This window comes from Telmatherina bonti (assembly GCF_933228915.1).
Source record: "Telmatherina bonti genome assembly, chromosome: 17".
NCBI classification, from domain to species: domain Eukaryota; kingdom Metazoa; phylum Chordata; class Actinopteri; order Atheriniformes; family Telmatherinidae; genus Telmatherina; species Telmatherina bonti.
In genome coordinates, this window is record NC_136615.1 from 5764011 (window position 1) to 5781668 (window position 17658).

The following is a 17658-nucleotide window of genomic DNA, read 5'->3' on the forward strand; positions in this document are numbered from 1 at the left end:
CAACTGGGCCAGAAATCTGGGCTACGGAATGGACTCGAACCTAAAAAACACCAACTGGGCCAGAAATCTGGGCGACGGAATGGACTCGAACCTAAAAAAACACCAACTGGGCCAGAAATCTGGGCTACAGAATGGACTCGAACCTAAAAAACACCAACTCGGCCAGAAATCTGGGCGACGGAATGGACTCGAACCTAAAAAACACCAACTCGGCCAGAAATCTGGGCTACGGAATGGACTCGAACCTAAAAAACACCAACTCGGCCAGAAATCTGGGCGACGGAATGGACTCGAACCTAAAAAACACCAACTGGGCCAGAAATCTGGGCGACGGAATGGACTCGAACCTAAAAAACACCAACTGGGCCAGAAATCTGGGCGACGGAATGGACTCGAACCTAAAAAACACCAACTGGGCCAGAAATCTGGGCGACGGAATGGACTCGAACCTAAAAAAACACCAACTGGGCCAGAAATCTGGGCTACAGAATGGACTCGTACCTAAAAAACACCAACTGGGCCAGAAATCTGGGCTACAGAATGGACTCGAACCTAAAAAACACCAACTGGGCCAGAAATCTGGGCTACAGAATGGACTCGTACCTAAAAAACACCAACTGGGCCAGAAATCTGGGCGACGGAATGGACTCGAACCTAAAAAAACACCAACTGGGCCAGAAATCTGGGCGACGGAATGGACTCGAACCTAAAAAACACCAACTGGGCCAGAAATCTGGGCGACGGAATGGACTCGAACCTAAAAAAACACCAACTGGGCCAGAAATCTGGGCTACAGAATGGACTCGTACCTAAAAAACACCAACTGGGCCAGAAATCTGGGCTACAGAATGGACTCGAACCTAAAAAACACCAACTCGGCCAGAAATCTGGGCTACGGAATGGACTCGAACCTAAAAAACACCAACTGGGCCAGAAATCTGGGCTACAGAATGGACTCGTACCTAAAAAACACCAACTGGGCCAGAAATCTGGGCTACAGAATGGACTCGAACCTAAAAAACACCAACTGGGCCAGAAATCTGGGCGACGGAATGGACTCGAACCTAAAAAACACCAACTGGGCCAGAAATCTGGGCGACGGAATGAACTCGAACCTAAAAAACACCAACTGGGCCAGAAATCTGGGCCAAGCGATGGACTCAGACCCGAAAACGACCAACCAGGAAAGAAATGTTGGCATAGCAATGGACTTGAATCTAAAAACCCCAACCAGACCAGAAATCTGAGCAAAGTGATGGACTCAAACCCAAAAACTACCAAATAGGTCAGAAGTCTGGGCGTAACGATGAACTCAGACCCAAAAACCACCAACTGGGCCATGTTCTCTATTAGACAACTGCAGCTCATTCAGAAGTCCTCCCTAGGACCCAGAAAATGGACCGCATCAGTCCAGTTCTGAGGTCTGAACACTGGCTGCCAGCCCGTCAGGGGACAGACTTTCAAGTTCTGATACTGGTCTGTAAAGCTGTAATGGTTCAGGACCCAGTATGAACCCAGCAGATCTACGGTTCGTTCTTGTTCTGTTTGGAATGGACATGATCAAAGTAAACCTGCTTCACATGTCTGAGGTCCACATGCAGCATGTGTGGATCTGAACACGCCATTTAAAGCATGACGACGTGTTAGAGAGCCGGCACCGGATGAGGCGCCCAAGTCCTCCTCTGCAGCCAGACCAGAGTGTTTAGATGGTAAAACATCGGAAACAACAGGCAGTAAAAACCATTCCTGTCTCACAACTTCTTCATCATCATCACTGATGGATGAAGGTGCAGTTTTTTCTTTGCCTGAACATTTAAACACAAGACTAAAATCTCACGTCGCTTCGCCAGTTTCACTTAATTCCCGACTTCTACAATGGAAAAAACACTTTCTGACCTCCCGAAAGTCAAGGAAAAGAGGTTTTACTCCATACACACACACACACACACACACACACACACACCTGAACACAGCATCATTCCCGTAAAAACATGAGACGAAGAGGCCCTGTGACGGACTGGCGACCTGTCCAGGTGTACCTGCCTCTCGCTGGGATAGGCTCCAGCTCCCCCACCAGCCTTAATCAGACTAAGCAGCTCGGATAATGAATGAACGAATGAATTAATAAATTAATTAGTTAATTTATTAATAACAAAATAAAACAACAAATGAACAAATGAATGAATGAATGAATGAATGAATAAATTAATTAGTTAATTAATTAAATAATGAGTTAATTAATTAATGACCAAATGAAAAAACAAACGAATGATTGAATTAATTAATTAATTAATTAAATAATGAGTTAATTAATTAATGACCAAATGAAAAAACAAACGAATGAATGAATGAATGAAGGAGGGAATGAATGAAAGAATGAATGAAGGAACGAATGAATGAATGAATGAATTAACGAACGAATGAATGAATGAACGCATGAATGAATGAAGGAGGGAATGAATGAATGAATGAACGAAGGAACGAATAAATGAATGAATGAATGAATGAATTAATGAATGAATGAATGAATGAAGGAATGAAGGAACGAATGAAGGAAGGAAGGAACGAAGGAACTAATGAATGAATGAATGAATGAATGAAGGAATAAAGGAGTGAATGAATGAAAGAAGGAACGAATGAATGAATGAATGAATGAATGAATGAAGGAAGAAAGTAATGAATGAATGAAGGAATGAATTAATGAATGAATGAATGAAGGAATGAAGGAACGAATGAAGGAAGGAAGGAACGAAGGAACTAATGAATGAATGAATGAATGAATGAATGAATAAAGGAGTGAATGAATGAAAGAAGGAACGAATGAATGAATGAATGAAGGAAGGAAGAAAGTAATGAATGAATGACAGAATGAACGAACGAATGAATGAAGGAAGGAAGGAAGGAATGAAGGAATGAATGAACGAAGGAATAAAGGAATGAATGAATGAAAGAACAAATGAATGAATGAATGAATCAAAGACGGAACGAATGAATGAATGAATGAATGAATTAATTAATTAATTAATTAATTAATGAAGGAATAAAGGAATGAATGAATGAAAGAACGAATGAATGAATGAAGGAATGAATGAATGAAAGAAGGAACGAATGAATGAATGAATGAACGAAGGAATAACGGAATGAATGAATGAAAGAAGGAACGAATGAATGAATGAATGAATGAAGGAATGAATGAATGAATGAATGAAAGAAGGAATGAATGAATGAATGAATGAACGAAGGAATAAAGGAATGAATGAATGAAAGAAGGAACGAATGAATGAATGAATGAACAAATGAATGAATGAATGAATGAATTAATTAATTAAATAATGAGTTCATTAATTAATGACCAAATGAAAAAACAAACGAATGAATGAATGAATTAATTAATTAATTAAATAATGAGTTAATTACTTAATGACCAAATGAAAAAACAAACGAATGAATGAATGAATGAATGAATGAATGAAAGAATGAATGAAGGAACGAATGAATGAATGAATCAATGAATGAATGAATTAACGAACGAATGAATGAATGAACGCATGAATGAATGAAGGAGGGAATGAATGAATGAATGAACGAAGTAACGAATAAATGAATGAATGAATGAATTAATTAATTAATTAATTAATGAAGGAATAAAGGAACGAATGAATGACTGAATGAATGAATGAAGTAACGAAGGAACGAATGAATGACTGAATGAATGAATGAAGTAACGAAGGAACGAATGAATGAATGAAGGAATGAAGGAATGAAGGAACGAATGAAGGAACGAATGAATGAATGAATGAAGGAAGGAAGGAAGAAAGTAATGAATGAATGAAAGAACAAACGAATGAATGAATGAATGAAGGAAGGAAGGAAGGAAGGAAGGAATGAAGGAATGAATTAATGAATGAATGAATGAACGAAGGAATAAAGGAATGAATGAATGAAAGAACGAATGAATGAATGAATTAATTAATTAATTAATTAATGAACGAAGGAATAAAGGAATGAATGAATGAAAGAACGAATGAATGAATGAATGAAGGAATGAATGAATGAATGAATGAATGAAAGAAGGAACGAATGAATGAATGAATGAACGAAGGAATAAAGGAATGAATGAATGAATGAAAGAAGGAACGAATGAATGAATGAATGAACGAAGGAATAAAGGAATGAATGAATGAAAGAAGGAACGAATGAATGAATGAATGAACAAATGAATGAATGAATGAATTAATTAATTAATTAAATAATGAGTTAATTAATTAATGACCAAATGAAAAAACAAACGAATGAATGAATGAATGAAGGAGGGAATGAATGAAAGAATGAATGAAGGAACGAATGAATGAATGAATGAATGAATGAATTAACGAACGAACGAATGAATGAACGCATGAATGAATGAAGGAGGGAATGAATGAATGAATGAACAAAGGAACGAATAAATGAATGAATGAATTAATTAATTAATTAATTAATGAAGGAATAAAGGAACGAATGAATGAATGAATGAATGAATGAAGTAACGAAGGAACGAATGAATGAATGAATGAATGAAGGAATGAATTAATGAATGAAGGAATGAAGGAACGAATGAAGGAAGGAAGGAACGAAGGAACTAATGAATGAATGAATGAATGAATGAAAGAAGGAACGAATGAATGAATGAATGAAGGAAGGAAGGAAGAAAGTAATGAATGAATGACAGAACAAACGAATGAATGAATGAAGGAAGGAAGGAATGAATGAAGGAATGAATTAATGAATGAATGAATGAACGAAGGAATAAAGGAATGAATGAATGAAAGAACGAATGAATGATTGAATGAAGGAATGAATGAATCAAAGACGGAACGAATGAATGAATGAATGAATGAATGAATGAATTAATTAATTAATTAATGAACGAAGGAATAAAGGAATGAATGAATGAAAGAACGAATGAATGAATGAAGGAATGAATGAATGAATGAATGAATGAATGAATGAAAGAAGGAACGAATGAATGAATGAATGAACGAAGGAATAAAGGAATGAATGAATGAAAGAAGGAACGAATGAATGAATGAATGAATGAATGAATGAGACTAAGAAGCCGTCTGGTAATGGAGCCCAATGTTTATCATTTCAGCTTCAGCGTTCATCATCTCCAACGATGCAGGACGGTGCAGGACGGTGCAGGACGGTGCAGGACGATGCAGGACGGTGCAGGACGGTGCAGGACGGTGCAGGACGGTGCAGGACGGTGCAGGACGATGTCAGGACGATGCAGGACGATGCAGGACGGTGCAGGACGATGCAGGACGGTGCAGGACGGTGCAGGACGATGCAGGACGGTGCAGGACGGTGCAGGACGATGTCAGGACGGTGCAGGACGGTGCAGGACGGTGCAGGACGATGCAGGACGATGCAGGACGGTGCAGGACGGTGCAGGACGATGCAGGACGATGCAGGACGGTGCAGGACGATGCAGGACGATGCAGGACGGTGCAGGACGATGCAGGACGGTGCAGGACGATGCAGGACGATGCAGGACGGTGCAGGACGGTGCAGGACGATGTCAGGACGGTGCAGGACGATGCAGGACGATGCAGGACGGTGCAGGACGGTGCAGGACGATGTCAGGACGGTGCAGGACGATGCAGGACGGTGCAGGACGATGCAGGACGATGCAGGACGGTGCAGGACGATGTCAGGACGATGTCAGGACGGTGCAGGACGGTGCAGGACGATGCAGGACGATGCAGGACGGTGCAGGACGATGTCAGGACGATGTCAGGACGATGTCAGGACGGTGCAGGACGGTGCAGGACGATGTCAGGACGATGTCAGGACGATGTCAGGACGATGCAGGACGGTGCAGGACGATGCAGGACGGTGCAGGACGGTGCAGGACGATGCAGGACGATGCAGGACGATGTCAGGACGGTGTCAGGACGATGTCAGGACGATGCAGGACCGTGCAGGACGATGCAGGACGATGCAGGACGGTGCAGGACGGTGCAGGACGATGTCAGGACGATGCAGGACGGTGCAGGACGGTGCAGGACGATGCAGGACGATGCAGGACGGTGCAGGACGGTGCAGGACGATGCAGGACGATGTCAGGACGATGCAGGACGATGTCAGGACGATGTCAGGACGATGTCAGGACGATGTCAGGACGATGCAGGACGGTGCAGGACGATGCAGGACGGTGCAGGACGGTGCAGGACGGTGCAGGACGATGCAGGACGATGTCAGGACGATGCAGGACGATGTCAGGACGATGCAGGACGGTGCAGGACGATGCAGGACGGTGCAGGACGGTGCAGGACGGTGCAGGACGATGCAGGACGGTGCAGGACGATGCAGGACGATGCAGGACGGTGCAGGACGGTGCAGGACGGTGCAGGACGGTGCAGGACGATGTCAGGACGATGTCAGGACGGTGCAGGACGGTGCAGGACGGTGCATGACGGTGCAGGACGATGCAGGACGGTGCAGGACGATGTCAGGACGATGTCAGGACGGTGCAGGACGGTGCAGGACGGTGCAGGACGGTGCAGGACGATGTCAGGACGATGTCAGGACGATGCAGGACGGTGCAGGACGGTGCAGGACGGTGCAGGACGGTGCAGGACGATGTCAGGACGATGTCAGGACGGTGCAGGACGGTGCAGGACGGTGCATGACGGTGCAGGACGATGCAGGACGATGTCAGGACGATGTCAGGACGATGCAGGACGATGCAGGACGGTGCAGGACGATGCAGGACGGTGCAGGACGATGTCAGGACGATGCAGGACGATGTCAGGACGATGCAGGACGGTGCAGGACGATGTCAGGACGATGCAGGACGATGTCAGGACGATGTCAGGACGATGCAGGACGATGTCAGGACGATGCAGGACGGTGCAGGACGGTGCAGGACGATGTCAGGACGATGTCAGGACGATGCAGGACGGTGCAGGACGGTGCAGGACGATGTCAGGACGATGTCAGGACGATGCAGGACGGTGCAGGACGGTGCAGGACGGTGCAGGACGGTGCAGGACGATGCAGGACGGTGCAGGACGATGTCAGGACGATGCAGGACGATACAGGACGGTGCAGGACGATGTCAGGACGGTGCAGGACGGTGCAGGACGATGCAGGACGATGCAGGACGATGCAGGACGATGTCAGGACGATGCAGGACGATGCAGGACGGTGCAGGACGGTGCAGGACGGTGCAGGACGGTGCATGATGGTGCAGGACGATGTCAGGACGATGCAGGACGATGTCAGGACGGTGCAGGACGATGCAGGACGATGTCAGGACGATGTCAGGACGATGTCAGGACGGTGCAGGACGGTGCAGGACGGTGCAGGACGATGCAGGACGATGCAGGACGGTGCAGGACGGTGCAGGACGATGCAGGACGATGCAGGAGACAAAAACACAACATGAACGCAGGAGGACAGCAGTCCTGGTCCGCCTGTCACCTCCTGAACAGGACAAACATTTCTTTGTTTTAATGTTTCATTAGAATTCGGTCAGATCTCTACAAAACACCTGCTTGTTTCCAGAACAGTCATGTCCAGTTTCCTCCAGCCGGTCTCACAGGATCCGCTGACGTCCAGAGCAGTGGATCGGTTCCAGAAGAACCATCTCCTCCTGCTCTCAGCAGCTTCATCCCCAGGAGGGTCTACTGCTGCTCGGTCTGGACTCAGGTGGTCCGGAAGGTTCCTCGGAGGTGGAAAGGCGTTGATGTAAACATGCTGCTGCTCTGCAGACTGGGAGGCCTCCACCAGCCGTATGGCTTCCTCTCAGCACGCTGCTCATGACGTGCACGCTGCTCATGACGTGCACGTCATGCGTCTCCTTTGTGTCCCGCTGGTTGAATAAATCCAAACTTATCAGGAGAAGTATCTTTGATTTGATCTGAAGAAATGCGAAGGATTTGAAAGAGGAAATTCTTCTCATGTGTTGAGTACATTCGGGTTGTGTGTGTGTGCGTGTCAGCTCCAGTCAGAGCAGCGTTTACGTGTGTGTGATGTGATCTCTGCAGCCCTGGCTGTAAGCAGGCCGTGGATATTTCTATATTTATATATTTATACATTGAGCGTGCTGCCTGCAGTGTGATAGAGGTGTTGCTGGAGACGGGAGCCAGGAAGATATAGGGGAAAGAAAGAGTCCCTCAGGCGTGTCCGGGCTCTGATGGCTCCCCTGACAACCTCCTCTGTAATGGTCTCCCTCTCTCTCTGAGTGCTGTGAAATTGCAGGCCAGCGCTCTACAGCTGAGGACTCAGAGGAGACAAACGGCCTTTTAATTCAGAGCGCAGAGAGGTGACGGAGAGGGAGGCCCTCAGGGAGGGCTACCAATCAGACATCCATCATACTAACCTCTCCCTTGGGACTGGCCCTGCCAAAGAGGGGCCCTGGAGGTGGTCTAACATGTGTGTGTGTGTGTGTGTGTGCCTCAGGGTTGGGGTGACATGGCATGGAGGCTGCAGGGGGGAGCAGGAGAGGGGAAGAGCCGGTCTGCTCAGGTGTCTGGCTGTCACGCTGCAGAGTGGAGGGACTGGAGCAGAGATCTGTCCCACATCCATCTCTCTAAAGCTTCGTTTCAGCTCAAACAGGAATGAAGTTCTTCTGTGAAAATAAAAAACCAAAAGAGTTTCCTACGTTGAGATCTCTGCTCTGCATGGCTCCTGCTTGAAAAGGAAAGCCATACGTACCGCTGCAGACCTTTCAGAGACATAAATAAACAAACCTCTTCATGTGTTAGTCCTTGGAAATTCAATGTGTCGGCTGTTTGTTGCACTGACAAACAAATGCAAAGATCCCTTCAACAAGCAGCGAGCAAAGAAACGCTTCACCAAGATGTCGCAGGTCTCGCTTTGAATTCTTCCACCTGAATCAGAACAAAATGTTTCGACAGCCAGACATTCACTCCAGATTTCTTTAGCATCTCTAAGGTTTTATTGGAATGTTTTCATGTAGAAACATGTCTTAGATTAGCAGGAAAATAACAACAAACATGTTCTGGTATTATCTAATCATAAAGAGGATAAAGACGACTTTCAGCAGAACAGTGAGAGAAAAGAAGCAAACCGGATGCTGTCCTTGGTGCTTTCCACGCTCAGTACCAGGGACAGCTCCTCCATTCTTCTCCAGGTGAGTCCCTGCTGGAAGGTGGTGCTTGGTGTGCCGAGGAGAGCAGAACAAAGCCGGCAAACAGGCTTTTCTTCCCCGCACAAAGCAAAGCAGCCATTCAGACACAGCCAGGCTGCTTTCCCACCATCATTTATCTTCTTTTAAATGTTGATCAGAGAAAATCACACCATCAATTATCATATAATATAATATAATATAATATAATATAATATAATATAATATAATATAATATAATATATTTTATATTATAATATAATTCAATATAATTTGAAACTATATTATATTATATTATATTATAATACTATATAATATTATAAAATATAATATTATAATATAATTGTTTTTATGATAAATAACAGAACATGTTGTTTGTGAGGTGACAGACAGAAACAGAAGCTCTTTATCTTTTCTTCTCTAAGTATTGTCTTGAAAGGCCTAAACCTCCTGAAATGAGTGAGAACTCACAGCTAATGTCATTGAAATGAATGTGCATGACCACGGAGGTGAGGCTGAAGCGGGTCCACGGACACGGATCAACACGTCGCGTGTTTGTTAACTAAACGAGGCTCTCCTGCTGATGAGCTGCAGATAATCCCGCACATTTCCCTGTAAATAGCTTTGTGCATGAGAAAAGGCCTGCTCCTCCTCCTGCTGCTCCTCCTCCTCCTCCTCCTGCTCCTCCTGGCCTGCACGGACACGGCGACGCACGCGCGCTCCAACCCTTTCTCCAGACTTCTTCCTTTCAGACTCGTTTTTATACATTTATACTTCCGGTTCTTTAGTTTTTCTGAGTGTTTGCGTCCGACCTGCGGATGACCCCCCCACCCGCGCGCGCTCCAACCTGAGCGCGTGTCCGTGGAAACGGCCCAGGTATCTGCGCGCTTCGGGTCCTGCTCGGAGGCTACAGCCATGAAGGTGTAACCATGACAACTGCGCTCTGATTGGCTCGTCTGGCGCGGAATTAACAAGCACGTCCTCCAATCCGCGCGCAGGATGCTGTGCGCGCTGGCAGAAGCTCGTGATAACGGACCAGAGTGATGTGAAAGTAGCAAGGTGAGGAGATTCCAGGAGCCCCACCAGACCGGCCCCCAGACCCGCGTGGAAGATGCTGGTCCCGCTGCGGGTCTCAGCAGACATGGCTGCTCTGCCCAGCAGGCGCAGCTGAAGGCTCGTGGATTGGGACGAGGAGCAGGACTAGAACCACTTCCCGGGATTGTCCAGGGGGGGCCTCCAGTTTCCGCGGGACAGCACACCTCCCGGAGCCACGACGTTGTTCCGCGTGGAGCCGGCTGGCCCCAGTCCGAGCAGCGCAGTCCGCGTGGGAAGGTCGGCCCTGTGCGTCCTGCAGGCCGGCAGCATGATGGTCCTCTGCGCCGGCTGCGAGCGGCCCATCCTGGACCGCTTCCTCCTCAACGTGCTGGACCGAGCCTGGCACGCCAAGTGCGTGCAGTGCTGCGACTGCAGCTGCGCCCTGACGGAGAGGTGCTTCTCCCGGGACGGCAAGCTCTACTGCAAGCTGGACTTCTTCAGGTAACCCCGGACACAGCCGGGTCTGGACCTGCAGGACGCGAGGGGAGGGGAGGGGGGCGCAGGTCCAGGCAGGTCCGAGCCCCGCGAGCCGCTTCCGGCCAGGACGAACCAGAAATATAACCTTTTATTTCAAAAGGAATATTATTTCATTTTAGTGGGACATTCCACTTAAAATGCATTTTAGTTCATAGAAATATTGCTTTAAAACCATCCTCTGTATTAAATAATCACTTCTGAGATCTAGATAAATATTATTATCATTATTATTATTATAACTAATAAAAATAAATCAATAAAATAATCATAAAGATCTTATTATTATAATGTTTGGTAGATTTCTTCCCGCTCCATCAGGCTCCATCCCTCTTAGCATCACTCTGTTTCTGTTATTTTCTCCCAAATTGTGGAATGACATGGGGGGGGGGGGGGGGGGGGGGGCAGGTTGGCCTCGCGCGGCCTTGGCCGCCACGTTACTGCGGGTCTCCGTCAAGCCGCGGATTGAAATGGGCCCATTAGCAGGACGGCAGTAATCACCCTAATGTGTCCATTTGTTGTGGAAGGGGGGGGGGGGGGGGGGGGGGGGGGGGGCGTGCATGTGAAAGGGGGACAGTGGAGCCATACGCAGAGACAAGCCTACATTAGAGGGAAACAATGCTCCACAAAACACAAGCTTGCTTTCTCCCAGAGGTGCACACACACACACACACACACACACACACACACACACACACGGACCAGGTACACCGGGCATCACACATCAGCTCCTAAAATATGTGAAAAACATCCAAGTTGTTCTGAAAGCTGATTTCTTTGTGTTTGTGTCGGCGAGGCGCGTGCGCGTGGATTAGGAGCAGATTTCCACGCTAAGATGTTGCTGCTCCGCTTAATCCCATAATATCTCCTCAGTTACAATGTGCTGATTGTCACTAATGCGTCCTGCGTGGGTTATTGTCACGGAGCCGCCATCACGTCTCCTTTCTTTCCTTCTTTCTGGCTGTTAATATTCTGAATATATTAATATACTGATTATTTATATTCTCATTATTTATATTCTCATTATTTATGTTCTCATTATTTATATTCTCATTATTTATATTCTCATTATTTATATTCTCATTATTTATGTTCTCATTATTTATATTCTCATTATTTATATTCTCATTATTTATATTCTCATTATTTATGTTCTCATTATTTATATTCTCATTATTTATGTTCTGTTTATTTATATTCTAGATATTAATCCTTCCTGTCTTGTAAATAAAAGGTTTTATTTCTAATAATCTATTAACACATTTTTACTTGAATTATTTATATTTCATTTGAACATTTTAACATTTTTAAACCTTTGATAAAAAGCCTGTAATTTACAGACAGGTTATAAAATACAACTGTTGTTTTTAACACACACACACACACACACACATTGTGGCACTCTGTTGTTTTTAAAGGGAGGTGTAAATAAAGTTGTATTTTATTGTGACATGAAAATGGAGAATAAGGTAAAATGTGCTGAAATGCTCGTGCATGAAGGCCTGAAGGTGTGTGCGTGTGTGTGTTCCGTGTGCAGGAGGTTCGGCACCAAGTGCGCGGGCTGCCTGCAGGGGATCTCCCCCAGCGACCTGGTCCGCAAGGCGCGCAGCAAGGTGTTCCACCTGAACTGCTTCACGTGCATGGTGTGTAACAAGCAGCTGTCCACGGGAGAGGAGCTCTACGTCATCGACGAGAACAAGTTTGTGTGTAAAGAAGATTATCTGAGTTCCGGAGCCATCAAGGAAGTCAACCTGAACTCAGGTGAGGCGGCGCGCGCGACTTCACAAGATCCACGTTTTACTGTTTCTGCTCAGAAAGTTGATTTATCATCATAATAATAATGATTATATTATTATTATTATTATCATTATTATTATTATTATTATTATTAACAACAACAACAACAACAACAACAACAACAATTATTATTATTATTATTATTATTATTATTATTATAAATATAATTATAAAAAGGCCGTTTGAGGTGTAAAATAAAAGATGCAAAAGCTGAGATTTGAGTTTTTTTTCTGTGTTGGTTTTTGTGTTTTGTTTGTTTTTCTTTGTTCGTTTTTTTGTGGGGGGGGTGTTGTTTCTTTCTTTCTTTTTTTTTTTTTTCTTTTTTTTTTGTTTGTTTGTTTGTTTATTTGTTTTTATTTGCGCTCGCGGAGCATCTCCAAACAAACTCTTCCAATATTTTCCTCCTCTGTTGCTGGACGTGGACGGACAGTGTGTGTGTGTGTGTGTGTGTGTGTGTGTGTGTGTGTGTGTGTGTGTGGTCGTGCTTAAAATTAAAGAAGGACGCACACACACACTCGCGCGCGCTAAAGCTGTAAAACACCTTATTTGATCTTTAATAATATTCGCACATGCGCATTTATTATAATTTGTTTTATTTCCGCCTTTAATCAGAAAAAATGTTTCATTTTTTTATCGTTTATTTTCGGATTTATTTTCTTTTATTTTATTATTAAATATGTAAAAAATCCAACTGTTTTTAAACAAATTAAATGTTATTATTATTATTATTATTATTGTTGTTGTTGTTGTTAATAATAATAATCATAATAATAATAATATTGTTATTATTATTGTTAATATTATTATTGTTGTTGTTGTTATTATTGCAGCTCATATTTGGCTTTTTGCTGCAGATCATTTTAAATCAGATAATTGTGATGCGTAATGATAACCAGACCTAATTACCCCCCCTCCCTCCCCCCATGTTTGTTTTCCCCGCGCTCCCCAGTGTCCTCGTGCACGGACAGGAGTCTGTCTCCGGACCTGCAGGACCCGATCCAGGACGACATCAAGGAGACGGACAACTCCACGTCCTCTGACAAGGAAACGAACAACATAGAGAACGAGGAGCAGAACTCGGGGGCCAAGCGGCGGGGGCCCCGGACCACCATCAAGGCCAAGCAGCTCGAGACGCTGAAGGCGGCCTTCGTGGCCACGCCGAAGCCCACGCGCCACATCCGGGAGCAGCTGGCGCAGGAAACCGGACTCAACATGCGGGTCATCCAGGTGAGCCGCGTCGTGCGCGAGACAGACGTCCAAACGGCACGCGCACCATCAGCAACATGCACGAGCCTGCGCCGCGCGCGTGGCTCCGTGTTTTATTGATATGAATAAGATGGAGTCTGATCAGGACACTACCTGGAAATGATTTCTACATGTTAATGTGCAGGAAATCTGACCAGTGACGTCAGAATGTCGTCAGTGACGTCAGGATGTCGTCATTAAATCTTCAGCTAATCAGATCTATTGATAAGAAAGATGTTGAGTGAAAAGCTGCAGTTTATTTCGGAAACGATGCACTTTGCAGAGCCGTGAAATTCCACAAAGCTGCTTTCGTTTTTCCTTCTGCCAGGGGCGCACACACACACACACACACACACACACACACACACACACACACACACACACACACACACAGGAGCAGACTGTGTCAGGATGATTAGCACCATCTCTGCCAACTGTGATGTGGCTTTTTGTGCACTCGCTGTAATTATCGCTGATTTCACAGATTTACATCCCACCCTCCCCTTTCCCACCTCTCCGCTTTACTCACTTCCAGCCCGTTTCCACGGCACCGCCCCGGCCTCACACACCGCAGGCGCCTCGGCGTGTGTGTGAGCTCCGCTCGGTCAGTCCGTCCCTCCACCTTGCTGCGTGTTGCTTGGAGCCAAAATGGAGGCTGTGTGGTCATGTTGGGTGTGTGTTAACTGGAGTGGACGCGGGGAGCCACGCTGCTCCTCCAGTGGGGATGTAATCCCTAAGCAACGCTCTCTCATGGGAAGCCAGAGCATTTCCATAAAAACCTCCCCTACAGTCAGAGGACTGTTCTCCAGAAGCAGGTGTTGCCTTGCTGCTGGAGCACGCAGAGCGGAGCCTAAGTGGTGTGTTCTGTGTGTGTGTGTGTGTTTTTGTTAATCTGCAGCACAGTGGGATTCTGCCTGTGGTGTAGCCTAGCATGGTGTGTGAACACACATCATTATGCAGCAGCGAGGCACAATGTGTTATGTGCTTATAATGCAAAGACATTCCTCCATATGGTGTCAGCTCCTCCTTTGTTCCTCTTCAGAGGAAGTTTATTCATCATATTCTGGTTTTAGATTCTGCTTCACAGTTTGGTTCTCCATGTGGACTTACAGCGAGGTGTGTGATGGTGCGTTCAGGTGCATCGTGTGGCAGGGAAATGTCTTCATGTGTCTCCTCCTGCAGCACAAAGCCCACAGCTCTGATAATTAGCCTGGCAAAGTGACCAGCGCCGCGGCGGCACCAGGAAGACGTCCCAGGTTAAGTTCACGCTGCTTTTCTCTGCGTGTGGGACTGGGAGGTGGATGGCTCGCCTGGATTTCAGCCCAGAAGCCACGGAGAGTCAGGCTTTCTCATCCGGTTGTGAGAAACAGATGAAAGTTTCTGAAAAAGGCTTTAAAAAGAACAAAAGTTGACTTCCTGACATCGTTTCAAGGCTGAGTCGCAGATTTTAGCATGAAGTGTGAAAGAGGCTGAATGAGCGGAAGTCTGAACGCTGCTCTCTGCTTCAGGTCTGGTTTCAGAACAGAAGATCCAAAGAGCGGCGAATGAAGCAGCTGAGTGCGCTGGGGGCCCGACGCCACGCCTTCTTCAGGGGCCCCAGGAGGATGAGGCCTCTGGGGGGGGAGGCTGGAGGACGCAGACATCCTGGGACCCGGCGCTTACGGCTACTACGGAGGTAAGGAAGCCGTTCTGAGACGTTGTGCTGCTGGAAGCAGGTCTTCTGTCCGAAACACACCGCCGTCCCCGAGGAGGAGACTCCTGTTTCACACACCTCATCCCCACCGTGAAGGATCTGAAATCATCCAGAAGGAGCGCGTGAGGAGCCCGATGCATCACAGGAAGGTTGCTTCAGTCCCGCTGCAGCGACGGATGGAAGGTCGTGTTGACATGAAACAACATGGAGGGATGATGCTTGTTTCTCTCAGTCTGAGTGGAAAGAGCTGGATCAGCGTGTCCCCGACGTGGCATCATCCTCCTGTCCTCCTCGCAACCCGCCGTGACTGAAGCGCCGGATGAAGCTTGTTTTAACGCTGCAGCTTCCGCCTGATTGCACGGTGACCCTGCAGCCGAGCGGCGCCGCAGAAAGGAAACAAAAGACAGACGCAGGTTCCAACCAGCAGCTCAGGTGTGAAGACCTGCATCAGGAACGGCTCCGACGTGAAGCCGCTGAGAGGCCTCCGACCTCTGACCTCGCCAACCATCTGAAAACCAGACGTCAGAAACATTTGTGGCCAACAGGAGTGTCGGGGATTTGATCCGGAGGCGGGTGGACAGAGAGGAAGAAATCTGTGGTGGTCTCTGCGGGGGGGTCTCAGCGTTGAGGATACAATAAACTGGAGGCTGGGATGAAGGGAGGAGAAACCAGAGGACCTCCATCCCTCTGCTGTCCCTCCAGCCTGCTCGCCTGGCGTCCCGCCGCCACCGCCCGGCGAGGAAAGCCTGGTGCGATGTGTGAGTGTAATTATAGTGTGCAGGGCTAACGCTGCCTTCCACACACCCCCCCCCCCCCCCCCCCCCTTGTCTTCCTCCCGCACATAAACACACCACGAGCTTCTTGTTTATTCTCAAGGTCGGCCAGAAGTAGCGCGGCTGCTTCTGGCATCAGATAATTAGCATGTTTGGAAAAGCGGCGCATTGTTTCCCCTGATCAGAGATTCCAATTAGCAGCAGATATTCCTGCTATCTGACCTGTTGGCGACGGATCCTCTGCGCTCAGACTGGATGGCAGGGAGAGGAACATCTGCTGGCAAAGCTCCTGCAACATCTGGAGCTCCGGGGGAAATCTGCCATTGATCCCCATGGAAGCTGCTGCTCACACAGAACGGCTCCAATCAGAGGGTTTCATTACTGTTAATGGATCCAAAGTGAGCCTTTCCAGCCCAGCCTCACCAGAACACGTGCAATGGGACCATTTCCCACCAGTCCCAGCACGCTGCAGCGTCACCAGGACGCTGAACGGACCGACCTTTGACCTGCCGACTGCTTCTCGTCACATCCGAGCCTAAAGAACAGGAGGAAGGAGTGGCGAGGAGGCGGCGTGATGGTGCAGGAACACACAGAGCACAGCTTCCTGTCATCCATTCCTCCACGCCAGCTGGCGTCACAATTCAATTCTATTTAATTCAATTCAATTCAACTTTATTTATATGGTGGCAAATCACGGCAATGCCATCTCAAGATATTTTATAGACAGGAAAAAAACACAAACACACTCATTCCCTCCCGCTCCAACCTTCGATTGTACCGGTTGCCATGGACAATGAATTATTATTAACTCAACAGCTGACTGATGTATGCCAACAAACGTTTCTTTGGTTCCCTTCGATGTTAGCATAACAATAAGTAAAAAAGCAGTTTTGTTCAGGATTCTGGAGAAAATAATGGTAATAATCTACCATCAACACACTTTCAGAGCAAATCGAAGCTCCATGAATCGCGTTTTGCTCATGTAAACAACTATTTAAATGTTTTGTGTTCAGTATTTACTGTACTTCTGCTGACAAAAGCTTGAGCTAAAGCTAACCGTATTTAGCGAACAGCAGCTCAGGTGTTGACAGCAGACTGATAACACATCTGAATCATTTCACACTATCTCACCTTCAGCACATTCAGACGCACGACAAACACGTTGCAACACGCCGCTGCCATGTTTCAGTACTGGTTGATGGTTAATTAGCATTAGCAATGTTACAGTCCTGGCTGTTGGTTGATTAGCATTAGCAATGTTACAGTCCTGGCTGTTGGTTGATTAGCATTAGCAATGTTACAGAGCTGGCTGATCTTTAATTAGCATTAGCATCACTACAGTACCGGCTGATGGTTAATTAGCATTTGCATTGTTACAGTACTGACTAACGGCTGATTAGCATTATCAACATTACAACTTCTGCTCAACATTAATTAGCATG

At 46.5% G+C, this 17658-nt stretch overlaps 1 protein-coding gene across 1 annotated transcript in view; it reads left to right on the forward strand.

Annotated features, from left to right (window-relative positions):
- Positions 1 to 10502: 10502 nt before the first annotated feature.
- The window catches only part of lhx5 (LIM homeobox 5), a gene marked incomplete at both ends in the record, with an annotated part of 11196 nt that continues 4040 nt past the window's right edge, over positions 10503 to 17658 (forward strand). The window contains 5 exon segments of the mRNA XM_079257189.1: positions 10503 to 10675; positions 12246 to 12469; positions 13455 to 13732; positions 15259 to 15366; positions 15368 to 15425. Coding sequence (XP_079113315.1) covers positions 10503 to 10675; positions 12246 to 12469; positions 13455 to 13732; positions 15259 to 15366; positions 15368 to 15425 — 841 coding nt within the window.